General features: G+C 34.3%; 1 protein-coding gene and 2 pseudogenes across 1 annotated transcript; 2 read left to right on the top strand and 1 right to left on the bottom strand.

Annotated features, from left to right (window-relative positions):
• Positions 1–1,915: 1,915 nt before the first annotated feature.
• Positions 1,916–4,193, top strand: LOC107960484 (protein MAINTENANCE OF MERISTEMS-like). Its single transcript, XM_016896825.1, has 3 exons — positions 1,916–2,218; positions 2,333–2,482; positions 4,131–4,193. The coding sequence occupies exons 1-3, from the start codon at positions 1,916–1,918 to the stop codon at positions 4,191–4,193; spliced, it is 516 nt and encodes a 171-aa protein (XP_016752314.1).
• A 5,119-nt stretch (positions 4,194–9,312) lies between these two features.
• LOC121229550 (succinate dehydrogenase [ubiquinone] iron-sulfur subunit 2, mitochondrial-like) lies at positions 9,313–9,878 on the top strand (annotated as a pseudogene).
• Positions 9,879–12,498: 2,620 nt separating this feature from the next.
• The window catches only part of LOC121228962 (uncharacterized), a 10,509-nt pseudogene continuing 7,325 nt past the window's right edge, over positions 12,499–15,682 (bottom strand).

Genomic DNA, 15,682 nt, shown 5'->3' with positions numbered 1-15,682 from the left:
ATGCAAGTGGAGAGTGGTGCATAGGTGGCACCACCCTAAAAATTTGACATAGTTGACTAAAAAAATATTAATAAAAAATAGGACATGCCATTTAAATAAGCAGCACCAAAAAAATACGGGTCATTTATGACCCGTATACGATGAAAACCCGACCCGCTGTTGACCTGCTGACACTGATGGGACAGGACCACTAGTGATGCTTAATAGATAGGCGGCACACCCCCTGGCCATGCTAAACTAATAGGCGGCAGAGGGGTGGTGAAGCCAACCTCATAGGTGGCACACCCCTGACCCTTGCAACGGTGGTAGCGATGGGACGGGACATGCCCATGAAATGTGTTTTGGGGACCATTATAAGGTCCTCAATGTCCCCATTTTGGCTAGATGAAATGAAAAAGAAATCTTAGAAGAGAGCGGGAAGGAAGGGGAAAAAGAAGCAGAATAGAGAAGAGAATGGGAAGGAAAAAAATAGAAAAAGAAAGGAGAAAGGGAAAGAGAAGAAGTTGTGATTGGGAATTGAGAAAAAATTAGGGTTGTGTTTAAGGTTTGGAAAAAATTAATTAAGAGGTTGTTTGGGGTTAGAAGGATTTAGTGTTGAAAAAAATCATAAAAGGTAATTTTTTATTTAATAATTTTTTTTGTTATAAATAAATGTTAAATTTTTTTTATTTATTTCAGAATTAATATTTAATTTTATTTTTGTAATGTATTATTTGGTTAAAAAGAACTATTAAGGTATGTTTGTATTTATTTTATATTTTCATTCATAAGTTTATTTTAATGTTTATTCAAGTAAAAAAGCCTATTTATGTTATGTAGAAAGAATGTTTTATTTTTTTTATGTAATTTATTTTTCATGTGTGTTTTAGGTTTATTAGATTTAATCTTTATGTAATTTGTTTGTCATATGTGTTTTAGGTTTATTAGATTTATTTTTTATATAATTTAATTGGCATGTTATTTTTATTATTTTAATATAAATTTTTTTTATTTTTTATGTAGGTAAAAGATGAGACCATTAAGATGGAATTTGTGAATGGAACCATTGAGTTGGAATTTATGAGATAAATTACGAATAAGAGTTTACGTGTTCTAATTTTTTTTAGATTTTATAATAGGGAATGAGACTTTATTTGTTTTAATTTTATTTTACGTTTTTTTATAAATATTATAATTGAATTTTTTTTGAAATCTTATAGGAAAAAATAATTATATATTTTTTGATAATGGCATGTTATTATATATATTAACTTTTAAACCAATACATTTTACCTATTATCATTTTAAAATAATAGTAACAATATTTGTATTTATTATTTTGAGATAATTTATGTTATGTTTTTGTTATATTTTTTTATTGGCATGTTATTTTTATTATTTTAATATAATTTTTTTATTTTATGTAGGTAAAAAATCAGACCATTGAGATGGAATTTGTGAATGGGACCATTGAGTTGGAATTTATAAAATATATTTATTTTGTTAATGTAATATAACAAAAAATATGATGTCGACAAAACTGTTTGGTATTTTTGTAATTAAAAACAATATATAAAATTTAGGTATTTTGATAAATATTTAAAATGCATCAAATTTAGAAATTAATTATCGAAATTTGTTTTGAAATTGCAAGTATCAAAATGGGTTCATTGATTAAGAACGATGATCACATATCACACACAGTTAATAATATGGTAATATATTGTTATTTGTTATTCACGGGTTCTCTTAAAAAAAAGTTCCACGTCATTTACAAAAATAAATCATGCTATCATAATTATTTTATGTAATTTAATAGTGTCAGGGCCCGTACCGCGCATTGAGGGGTCGGGTGAATGGTTTAGGATATCCCCCAGATGAACGACTGATACCATACTTAGAGTTAGTCAGATTCGGGTCAACAACATTAATCTAGATGTTTGATTTGCAGTATGATTTAATATCCGCATTGGTCGAGCATTGGCGCTCGGAGACCTACACTTTTCATTTGCCATGTGGGGAGTGCATTATCACTCTAGAGGATGTTGAACTGCAACTTGAGCTCCCAATTGACAGGAGTGTCGTAATGGATGTAAGTACGATATCTGAGACGGCTGCCCTTTGTTATAGCCTGTTAGGAGTCTTGCCCAATGATGTTGAGTCCAAATTTATAGGTTTGGTATTTTTATGGCTAAAAGCCAATTTTGAACATTTATCAATTAATGTCACTGAGCAAGAGGTAATGTGCACAACTTGAGCGTACATTATGCATATTATAGGGGATGTACTGATGCCAGATGCGAACAAAAACAAGGTTCATTTGATGTATTTACCCCTATTAACTGACTTACAGAGTATTCGCTTGTATAGTTGGGGTTTTGCAATTCTGACTATGTTGTATCGTGAGTTTTGTTGGGTGACAAAGCCTGATACCGTAGACATAGGTGAATGCCTCATATTGCTGCAGTCTTGGGTTCTTTACCGGATGTCATTCTTAGCATCGGTTAGTCACCAAGCATACGTATTTCCACTGGTGAATAGGTGACAAAATTTTACTTTTTATAGTAATTAATTGACTTTTTTTTTCTAATGATACTATTCTAGCAATACTATTCTAACATGTAATTTGTTTTCGTATATGGAGTACCAATCCGGGTATCGGGAGGTCATATACCGTTCTGATATATCATCTCAAGATTGAACAACATGTCGGGGAAAGGGTAAGCCACTCCAATATTCACGACATGTAATTACTTTGTATATCTTACTCGAACTGTATTAAATTTTAACCATGTTATTAATCGTACAGTTCATCTAGATGTCGTATCGAAGACCGAAAATTGCAGCTATTATACCCTCGTCTGCCCACATTCATTCACACATGTGGTGCATTAACACACCTATTATCAATTTCCAGACAGTCGAGTGGTATCATGGTGATCGAGTACTCCGGCAGTTTGGTTGCATCTAGTATATCTCAGATCCGCCAATGTAGTTAGGGAAAATCCACGAGATTAACAAGAGAGGAAAACATCGAAATAATTGAGGGGTTGTGCACCAGAAATATATTGCAATATGGATAATCAGATGACGCAAAGACTTCAAATGGACATTTCTTTTGATTTGCAACCATCGTTAGAGTACATACAATGGTACTCCGGTATGAGGAAACCATATTTACTTGGTGGGCAATCGACTGTAGTCCCCCCGTATATGCATCGACTTGGGGCATACGAGCCAGAGCCCGAGCAGTCGCATACACATTCTGGGGATGGTTCTTATCATCCCGAGATAACTATTTCCCAGGCTCGTCAAAAAACAAATATCATTTCGAATTTGATATATTCAGTCCAGTACCATCCCAGTACAACACTCCTCTAGGTCCGTATCCACCACACTACTCCACACCTCTCGGCTCAAGTTCATCGATGGCATTCGGGGTATATGATTTTTCTTCCATGTTTCGCACACCCCCACCTGTGGTTGAAAAGAATGTTGATCACCGCGATCACCTGCAACATGAACGTCGACCCCTGCAGAAAGATACCCCTAAGACTACACCTTCAAACCATCAATTTTAGGGGTTTCTTGTAAATATTACAAAGTTTGTACTTTTTAAATTTAAAAAATTTTATAAATGAAAAAAAGACAATCTTTGTATTTATTTAATTAGATTAATTGTAATATTAAAACTTGGAACAAACTTTGTAGTCATAAATTAGATACATTACAATATTAAAACTTGGAACAAACTTTGTGATCATAAATTAGATACATTACAACATTAAAACTTAGAATAAACTTTGTGATCATAAATTAAATACATTACAACATTAAAACTTGGAACAAACTTTGTTGTCATAAATTAGATACATTACAACATTAAAACTTGGAACAAACTTTGTGATCATAAATTAGGTACATTACAACATTAAAATGAGGAACAAACTTTGTAATTTAAATTAGGTACATTGGATTATATAAGCTCAATTCCTGCCCGATCGTGAAGATTGTCCAATATGGTAGTTTCACTGTAGGTATTTACTCTGATTATGACCAGCTAATTTGCATAATCCACAATACTTACCGTCAGATTTCTCTTTAATGTACATTTCATTATGAATTTTGAATGATTGTGGATGACCTTTCAGGATTCCTACGCAACCCTTTGTCTGGGACAAGCTCGAAAGTCATCGGAGGCACCTACCATATAGACAGGTTAAGCAGGACGGGAAACTCATTCTTCCAGACATGCAACGTACGCTCAAGGGTGTACACATCATCGATAAAATGTTCAACATTCAGTGAGACTTTAGCATAAGCTGGCATGACATGTGCATATGGATAATGAAGTGTTTGGAACCTCTTACAATCGCACCGTCTATTTCAAAGATCAACTTTATAGGACCTAGGTGGTATACTGGGACAATGACCACTGGTCTCTGTAACTCGAAATGTTTCAAGACATCATGAATGTACTTCTACATTCATCGACCTCGCCATCCGATGGTTTGTAATCATTGCATCCCTAACACCTTTGATAAACACGTGTCCCACTTCTATCTGGTTGACTTGTTGCTAACCCATTCTTAGCATCAAGGTAGCCAACCTGTAGAATGCAGCCGAGAAGATAGATGAAATTGGAAGATGTTGCTTTTTCAACAACACGAAGTTAATCCCCTCTGCCAAGTTGGTGGTCATATGACTATAGCGAAAACCCTCGTTGAAACTTTGAGCCCATTGCCACGGCTCCATGGTACCCAACCACTGTCGGAAAGATGTGTTCGTTTGACCCTCCATGTCACTCTCAAGTCGAGTCATTTTTACAGGAAAATGTGTGGCTCTAACTTGTGCACTGTCTATGTATTAAGAAAAGATAAGTTACAGCCTCGCCCTAAAACATTAAAACATATATTGAAAAGATAAGGTTATCCTTTACCCATTCTCACAACTTGTCTTCGCCAGTCTATATTATTACAATCTCGATGGAAGTTTGCCGAGATGTGTTGGATGTAGTAAATAGATCTTCATGGCACATCAGAATGCCTAATGGCGGTAATTAATCATTTCCCTCTATCGGAGATGATGCAAATATTATCGTTGCTAATAACACATCTCTGCAGGTTCGTAAGAAAGAATTCTCATGATTCCATGTTCTCTTTATCTACGATGGCAAACACTATTGGGAGCTCGTTCTTGTTCCTGTCTTGAGCAACCGCAAAAATAAGATCTATGTATATTTTCTGTATAGCTAGGTCCCATCTACGTGCACAAACGGCTTATAGTAGGGAAATGCGCACACACATGGATCAAATGTCCAAAACATCCGATGGAAAAAATTTTTTCGGTTGTAATTGGTCATCCAGACCGTAATAAGGCCGTGTCTATAACTCAATTACAGTTTACGACACGTATTCCAACATAGCGGCTATCTATCCTTGTAGCTCATTGTACGATGCATCAAAATCCTCGTACAATTGTTCCATTGCCATCTGTTTAACTATCTATGCCTTTCGATATGATACTTGATACTAGAATTGTGCCTGCATTTCGACAATCAGTACCAAAACTTTAATGGTCGACATGTCATTCACCATTGTCATGATACACGTACAAATAGTTCTGGAATCAAATTTTTGATGATCTTCTATCATATGTGTTGACGTGCATATAAGAGGCCCAACAAATTTTCGTATCTCTTACATTTGCAACTTCTGAATAAATACGACTCGTACCTACTAATTGCAGCCTTCTGCCGACTTCTAACACTCCCCAATATATAATGTTGGTTTAGACACGACGACTTTGTAGTCCACTAATATATTTATGCTATACCGCTTAATAGCAAATATGCACTCTTCCTTCTTTCCGAATCTCTGACCCATGAATAACTCATCAGGATCGGAATCTACAGCCAACCAGTGAGTAGGTAGTATTTCAGGGTACTTCGAGAACTCGACTGCATACACCGCACCGGGGTCTATGAGCGACATGTGTGCTCTAGGATTATTGTGTATCAAAATACATCAAATTTGGTTCTCGATTGAATACACGTTAATGTTTCCATTGTTATTCACGTCTTCGTTATTAATATCATTCGGGACCTCGTCCACAGCAAGATCACTATCACTATCGACCTCGTGATCACAAGGATTACTACTATCGTATCCATCATCACCAACCACATCAATATCTGGTGCAACATTAAAATTGATATCGATCCCGCGTACAGTCGACTGACTATCAACGTACGATATCAAAGCCACCATATACGGTTCTTGAGCTTCATGTTCTTCACCTAATGGATTGAGATCTTCAGTTGGTTTCACACCAGCTAACTCAGTAAATAACTGAATCGGTGAATTTTGGTCACTCTAATTCCCACAATAAAAAGCCACCATTGTTTCCACGTCCTCATCGTTTATAAGTTCCATTTCGATGAATTTGATGGTATCTGTCGAAACTGGAAACTTGTAGAAAAGTTTCGAGATCCTTCTCCTACAACGTCTAACAATTTTTACACTAATCCTTTCTTTCATATCATCGAACGAGACATTTCTATTAAATTTTATTGCTATTTGTTGGCGACATTCAAATATACATCTAACAGTCGTTGTCAAGATTATTCTATCGAAATAAACACATACGAAAAATTGATTATCCATCTTCAATACTCAATCTGTTAAAAAAGAAATAAAAATTTTTAAAACACTTTCGAACAGCAAAAAAATAGCCACATAAAAAAATTAATGAATAAAAAGAGACCAAAATTATATCAATATGCAATTTTTTTCATTCATAAGCTCAAACTTTTTTAGTTCTCATTTTGTACATGAACAACATTTATCTTTACATTTAACCACTTAAATTCATTTCTACATTTTCTTCCATCTCTGATCCTGTATCTTCTCTAGGAAATTCTCTATATTAAATTCTGAATTCTCTTTAAATTCATCTTCTACAATCCAATTTGGAAATTCCTCAGGATCTTCTTCCTCTTTAATCTTTATAATGGGTATTAAATTTAGAAATTCTCTTGGTAATTTCTTAACAACTAATTTATCCATCCATGGTATGTCAAACACATTTTGCTTCCTAGTCAACTTTTGAGAACCTACACTTTGTCTCGCTATTTTCCTTGCTCTATAAGAGATTATAAACTTCACGAAGTATATAACTAGATTCTAATAGGTTCGTGTCTTCCGAAGTTGGTCTAAAATGATTTGATGCTCCCGTTCTATTGATGTCCCTCTAAGGGTTAAGTATTGCACTTTATTCTTTCTAATCAGTTCATAACCTTTCATAACACTTCTTGCATATTTTGATTTACGATAATAAGGTGTTGAATGAGGTCTTCTTCTGGTGTCATTCTGTAATCTTGCAATTCTCTCACCATCTTATCAACTTTCTCTCTTTGTGCTAAAGTTATTATCTCATCAGGCAATATCAGATTATTGTCATTTCTACCAATATCTATGACAGAAAATATTTTTATTTCGATTTTCAGTATTTATCTATTTTTTCTGTTGTTATCACTAGCTAACAATTACTTCATAATAGTTATTAACAAAATAACTTTCAAATATATTAAAAAATATATTAAAACATAACATTCGTTACCTAACAAATCACAATAAACCTTAAACAAGTAAACACAAAACTTACAAACAAATTAACTTAAAAATTAATATAAATTTACATTTATAATCTAACAAATCACAATAAACAAAATAACTTTAAAACAAAACATAAAAAAAATACTAAAAAAACTATATAATACTAAAAAAAATTATTCTTATAATAATATATTCTATTTAAAATAAAAATAAAAATAAAAATAAAAATACATTTCATTTCTTTCTTTCTTCTCCCTCTCTTCTTCCTTATGTTCTGCTATATTTTTATAACTAAGCTTTATTATTGAACCGGGATGTTAATTAGAAAATCTAATACTGGTGCCGCCTATCAGGTAGGCACCACTATTAAAATAATAATTTTTTTAGTCAACTATGTCATTTTTTAAAGTGATGCCGCCTATGCACTACCCTCCACTTACATCAATGTACCATTTTGGTACATAATCCAACTAACATACTATTTAAGTATTTTATTTTATTTCATAATATTTAGGTAAAAAAGCCAATTATTTGTAAACCCATAAAAATTTTTCACCCCTAAGTTCTTGTACACAAAGAATGGAAGAGGAAGCTATCATTGCTTAAAACGAAAGAAGAAGTACATGATTGACTATAAAATGTGTTTTATTCTCATAATTGAAGATTGAATCGTAAACTATATAATTAAAAAATAAAGTAAGCAACCCTCGCACCATATTTCATGGTTAGTTGATAAAATATTTAAAAAAAATAAAAAAGGTCAAAATATTATTCAAACAAAATTAACATGCCACATCTATATGGGTGATCATAATGCAACAACCTCATAGTTTTATAAACTTTTTAAAGCTAGAGAGCAATTGAAGCATAATTTTATGATTATTTCTATAGTTTACAAAAAGGTTTATATTAAATTTTATGTTATCCTAACCTTTCCTCTTGAAATATACATATTTTATAGGGCTATAACTTAAATTTGGAAAACTGTACAATAACGATTTCTTTATTTTAAATCTACTTAAGTTAATTTAGCAACTTTCAAGAAAATTCTTTGAGGTATAAAAAAATATTGCAGAACCAACTCGAAATGAAAGAGCAATGAGAGAAATGAAAAACCACAAAAAATAAATGTATACAAGGTGTCCGAGTAAATATTTTCAATATATTCTTTAATTCAAGAATGAGTGAAGTAAAATAAAATTATTACAAATGAGAGAAAGATCTCTATTTAAAATTAAATTCTTAATATCTAACAGTACAAATTTAATTATATCATCAACTGATATTAATATTTATCTACAAGATAAAAATCTTATAAATTTTAAATTCTATGCAATTAATATTAATTACTCTGGTATATCTAATAGACTTTGATTCACACCACGTTAGATATACTCCTGAAAAAGGGAAAAAAACTAAAGCATTTGATTCAACCACATAAATCCATCTCCTGATACGGGCCCTAGAGGTATAATTTCACACTTCTCAATAAACGTCCTCAAATCATGGTCGTCCACGTATCCCACTCTTTCTAGGGGCCATGCTGAGGCTCAGCACACGCCCTAGGAAAGGTAGCTCCGATAGGAAAAGGGCACCAAAAGCATATACCCGTAATACCCCTCTTATCACCAAACCCGCAACTTTTATTTCTAGTCCATTTCCGTCATCTTGTTCAATATAAATCCCCTAAATATTGAAATTTTTTTGTTACTTTCTTTTCAACTGTGTTTTCGTGTCTGGATTTGTCATATTCTTCTCCTAAAACCATGGCGACCAACTTTATTCGACGGGCGATGAATATGGCATCACGAGTGTCATCACCAAAGGTGGCTCCGGCGTCGAGGATGGTGGTGGTTAGGCCGTACGCTAGCGAAACAGAAGCTCAAAAGGTGGAACCAAAAGCCGCCGCTCCTCCAACATGAAGACCTTCCAAATCTACCGATGGAATCCAGATAACCCTACCAAACCCAGCTCCAAGACTACAAAATCGACTTAAAAGAATGCGGGCCTATGGTCCTTGACGCCCTCATCAAGATCAAGAACGAGATCGACCCATCGCTCACCTTCCGCCGCTCCTGCCGTGAAGGAATATGCGGCTCTTGTGCAATGAACATCAACGGCTGTAACGGCTTAGCTTGTCTGACCAAGATCGAATCAGGATCGTTGGATACCACTATAACGCCTCTGCCGCATATGTTCGTGATTAAAGATCTGGTGGTGGATATGACCAACTTTATAATCAGTATAAGAGTATTGAACCGTGGTTGAAGAGGAAAAACCCGCTGCCGACGGCGGGAAAAGAGATCTGCAGAGTAAAAGGATAGAGCTAGCTAGATGGGATGTATAGTGATTTGTGTTTGTTGTAGCACTAGGAGCTATTGTGAATCCGATCTATCTAGCCGCTGCTCCATGCAACAGGTCTAATATTAATTTGGTTATGTTATTGATGTTCTGAATTGTGACTGGGATTGCAATTAATATGATTGGTCATAGGAAATGAGTGAACTTTATCTTGAGTGACTAACAGAGAACACTAAGAGTGAATGCTTTAAGGCTTTTTATTTCTTAAATTGATGCTGTTGGTGATTTTCTTTTGGCTTATTCCACCATCTATTTGGTTGATAACTGAAAAGGAGGAACTTTTATTTTCTATTTTGATAGTGAATCTTACAATTCACGTTATTCCCTTCAAATTGGGGTTCTCTGATTGATTCACTTAAGTTTGTATTTAGTCTTTTATTGATTATTGAGTAGTTTAAGTTTAGGACTCTTTTGGGCTCATGGTTTGCTAAGGATTTTCTTGGTTTATAGTCCGTCTTGTAGAAGTGAATGCTACTTTACCTGACTTGGAAATGACTGTTGTATAGAGGTGTGTGTTGAAAGGAGAATGCTCAAACTTTTTAAAATTTTTTTTCGTATTTGGAAGATCATACTTTCCATACTAATGGTTAGACATAAGATTTCAAGGAAAATGAAGAGTTTGGTGGGAAGCGGAAATGAATGAAGATGTTTTGTTCCTGGGGGGCATAATATGTAGGGTTGATGTGTTAATTCAACATCGGAAGTGATTCTTGATTATAATATTGTTACCTACGTTTAAGTTTTTGCTAATTGACTATTTGTTTGAGATTAGGGTCCTTATTGTCCTTGTTACTTAAGAAAACTCTGATGATTCTTTTCATTCTAGTAGTCGAATGCCCCATGAATTTTGGCTGCGAAATTGCAAAAGGGCTATTTCTCATTAGTAGCTGAATTACAGTATTAGAATGATTCACTTATTAAACTTTTTTTAATCATTACAATATTGAGGAGGGGGAAGGGATGAAATGGTTTGAACCCCTGTTATCTAGGTACCTGACAAGAGCTTTAACCTTTGCTCCAGACAAGTTTTGGCCACTTATTAATTCTTGGTAAACTATCAAGTCAACTGATGCTCCCATATTAGATGTTATGTTCATCATGTTCATTCCACTGATTTACATCAAACTTGTAATGGGACATGTCAATCAAAATAAACTAGAGTAGTTTGTTGCCTGTTGATCTTTTGTTCTTTCCTTGACCAGTTTGGTAGTTCTTACGTTCAGATTACTGTCTTCTTTTCTCCTGAGAGTGTGTGTAAAGTTTGTTAACCAGGCATCTTATATGCAGATGGATAAGCGACAGCCGAGATGAATACACAAAGGAGAGATTGGAGGCCATAAATGATGAGTTTAAGCTGTATCGTTGCCATACAATATTGAACTGTGCTCGTGCTTGTCCAAAGGGGCTGAACCCGGGAAAGCATATCGCACACATCAAGCATCTTGAGCTTACTGCTTGAAGTCTCAATCTCCACAAATAAGATGTTAAAACCAGGCAATCTGGATTTTTTTTTCTTGTGAGGATTCCTTGAACAATTTGCTTTGATTAATAACTGTATTCTCCCTCACAATTGTACTTAATCTTGTTTTTCAAGTGCTGATTTTGGTTTAATTGATCCTTATTTTGTTGTGCATTTAATCTAATATAATAACATTCAGATTGGTAGGTTTGATCATGCTGTTTTGCTAGAGATTTCGGAGTTTGAGTATCCATCTAATTTCCTACCAACTATAGTAGAAAGCAAAACAAATTATAGTAAACAATTACTTCTGAAGTAACTAACTACACAAACATTGCATTCAATCATTGTGGCTCTTATTATATATGTTCCGAAAGAATAAGAACTTGGCTTGGTTTGGATGATATCATTGATCATCATAGTTCGGGATGAATCATTAATATACTCGCAGAAAGTGTATGAAAGTGAACTTTCCATTTTCAAATCTAACGTAACGAGTTAGGTCCACCATCTATGAGACTTAAGCAGAATTATATATATATCAAAACAGGTGCCAAAGAGAGAACTTCACCTTCCAAGTATGTTCTACAATGGTGAAGTGGGTAATAATAACATGGATTTTTGCCCTCATCTTTTCTAATGTCGTTCAAGCCAGCAATTGCCTTTCAGTCGGCTTTGAGCCACCAAAGTATGTAACCATTACAGGTGATGTGATTAAACTTGGATCATCCACTTTATTTAGATCATATTTCATGCTAATTTTCTTTCTTAAAAACATGGATTTTTCATGCACATCGATGCATAAGACATGAGTCCGGCTCTAATATTTCAGTTATCTTGTTCAAACAGGTTGCAACAATGATTGTGATACAGCTTGCTGTAATTGTGACATTGAGAGACAGCCACCGATGTGCACCTATTGCTGCAAAGAAGAGATGTCTGCTACTGCAAAGCAAGATCACAAGAATGGATTAAAGTTTTCAAGGCCCTAGGCACACAATCACCTTTCCTTGTATAACACAAATGGGAGTCTTCTATCATTAGAAATACCACAAGTCGATGAAAGGCAGGCACTTAATTCGTTCGTATTCAATTATTAATTTATTTCAATAAAATCATCAATCTTACAACACTTAGTATCACATTAGGAGATATGAAATTTATAGTAAAAAAAAAAGCTTTCGTAGCCTCGAGGTTTCCTCAATGAAAAAAAGTTCTTCCTAGAAAGACCAAGGAACACGGTTGCTGATGAGATTTGTACCTTGAGGTCAGCAATGTCACGTCATGCCCACCTTCTACTAAACCCCATTTATCCACCTACAAAATACAAGAGATGTCTCAGTACATGATATATACATGCATATGCATGTGTTAGCATAATAGATTTTACTGAAATGAAAAGAACCTGCAAATCTTCCTCAAGTCTAATCAACTCGATTGCTTCCTCAATCTGCAATACCACGAAAAATTCCTAGAGCAATAACCAATGAATGTGCCGCAGCTGCAAGGCATCAATTGCTGCCAATTCACATCATCTGTCTTCTCAGAAGTTTTCAACAGCCTTGAGAGACTTCCCTTGCTTCCCACCAAAGAAGCTAGAGTACACAATAGCTGAAAGCCAAATTCAGAATTTAACCAAGAAAGTAAAGGATCAACTTTCTCAACTTGCCTTGCTGCAAAAAAAAAAAAAAAAAGCCACAATGCCAGATATTATTGGCATTTGGTGTTCACACTGAATAATAATATAATCATGAGACAAAACGAAAAGGAATTTGGTTTCCATCAAGCACAGCCTGATGATCAGTATCAAAGTACGATATGATACAGTCAAAGTATGAAATAACCTACACACCATGAACACCAGCCGTCAAAGTGTTATCCTCTGGTGCACGACAGAAACTAAGTCCTGATCAAATTTCTTCATCAGATGTTCAATGATCTCGTGCGTGTGAGAGGAACTCTTTCCAGCGCCGTGCAAGCAAGTTTCATCAATGGCATCGTAAAGGGTCTGATTCCATCTTTTGCTAAAAAACAATTAACATCTTATTAGTCATTAAAAAACTCACGGAACCGCCTTTGTACAATACTTCACAATTGGACCTAAGATGATCAACTAAAACATATAGACTACACTTTTGGATTCACCCTATCCACATTCTGAAGTTACCATTCACAAACGACACCCAATTCAGACAAGACAAGTCATACCACATAACAAAATCCAAAGACACCCAATGCAAAGACTAAGACTAAGCTAGCAACAAACTCAATCTCAAAGGAAAGCCCCAAATTTTATAAAACAAAATAAAGAATTACAGTTAATTAAAAAAGAAGAGAAAAATGATCTACCTGATATTCCATTCAGCAGCAAGGCCTTAGCAAGAGCCAAAGTGGGTAACTGAGAGGCCTTTTAGAAGGGGTTTTAAGAGTCCTATAATCAAGCATAACAGTCCATCCAACTCCATCATCAGACTCTTCGTAGTAACTTTCTCATAGAATCTCTCCAACTATCGATCCAGTCATGAACGAATCGGCATCGTCACCGACGTCGTCTTTTCGGTGCTCGCATTTGAAGTCGGTGGCTTTATGTATATACTATTATCGTCTTTCTCTTGTTGTATTGGGTTGTCGAATGTGAAGGAAGAAGAGGACGTGGAGGGGTTGCCATGGCGGTGGGATGAACTGAATTTAGGACGGAGGGCCGAGAGGAAGTTGGGATGTTTAATGGGTTTAATCTTTGTTTAAAAGGAAGGGCCATCGATCTTTTTTTCTGGAAAATACGGGGGGGGTTGTTTAGAGCTTTGTATAGGGTTTTTTCCATTGAAGCAAGGGGGGAAACCAGAGAAAACGTCGAATGGCTTGAGCTGAGGCCATTAATTGTTTGTGCTGATGGTGGTGGGTATTTTGAAAGAGGCTAAACTCCCTATTATGCAAATCTGATTTGGATTGTTTGGGTATATTCAGTTTCTAAAGTTTATTTAATTATTTTATTTGTATTTTTAAAATTTGTATTTATTTTTATAGTTTTTTAAATTTTAAAATTTAGACTGGACCGAAACGATAACATTAAATTTATTTAGTTAAATACTTTTAATATTATTACGTTTTTGTAGATTTAGTATGTTTTCTAACTGAATCATTCTAGTATTATTTTTTCTAATTTCATATTCAATTTTAATACACGACATCATTAAATCAAATAACATTTTTAGTAAAATATAAAAATAGAAGGTAAACTGGTATTGTTACACAATTGATATTTTTTGATAATTTAGAAATATGAGATACTTTACTAATGAATTTAATACTACATTTGATTAGATAAAAATTTAAATTATAAAGTACAGAAAGAAAAGACTAAATAAAGTATAGAATAAATCAGACTTAATAGTAGTAATAACGACTAATAGAAATTAAACCAAAAGGAATGTTGACTCTTTTTTTATTTATAAGAAAAAAAGGCAGCAGCAACTTAGTCAAGACAACTATTTCAACACTTGTTTAAGTTACCAATTGTTAATTTAAATAAGTCGCTTAGGATCAATTTGTTATAAAGCTTCTCCACAGGTAGCTTCGAACCAATATTTGAAGTTTGCTTCCAAGCTTGTCCATAATCAAATCCAAAACTATAAAAGAGTCACAACTGTTATCATCCATTAATAATTTTTTAGGTCGCAACATGGGATCACTTTCTTGGACAAAATGAAGAGGGAAGGTCGTCAACATGGTATGGGTAGGACTAAGGGTCCCCGGTCAGGAATCCGAGAGCCTGGTTTGAATTTTTCAGGGTTTTCAGCAGCAAGGATGTTGGACCATTTATCTAGTGACTATGAAGTTATGATGATGAAGATGATGATGAGATGATCAATGTCATGTAGTTAATGATGGTTTGAAAGCGAGTTCTCAATCTCAAGAAGAGGTAGAAAATCATGAAGGTAAGACTGAAGATGATGATGAGAGAAACATGAAGGTGTTGATGTTGATGATATGAAGTTTGTTTTGGATCGTGAATTGGAAGAAAAAGGCTGGTGTTTGGTTGGGGAAATTTGATGATCCATTTCCCATATGTCATTATTATTTTAAATAATTATGCTTTGTATTTTAATATTTTATCCAGTGTTGTGGGTTGGACCAAAATTTATTAATCAAGGGCTTCCTTTTCACAACCATTTGAAAGATTAATAAAGGATCAAAAGTTTGGTTTATTTTTTATTCATACACGCAAGTTATAATTTGTCAACCTCAGTTAGTCTCTACCAAAAGTACA

This window comes from Gossypium hirsutum, chromosome A05 (assembly GCF_007990345.1).
Source record: "Gossypium hirsutum isolate 1008001.06 chromosome A05, Gossypium_hirsutum_v2.1, whole genome shotgun sequence".
NCBI classification, from domain to species: Eukaryota; Viridiplantae; Streptophyta; class Magnoliopsida; order Malvales; family Malvaceae; genus Gossypium; species Gossypium hirsutum.
The sequence above is the reverse complement of the archived record's forward strand: the minus strand, read 5'-3'. Positions and strand labels throughout refer to the sequence as shown.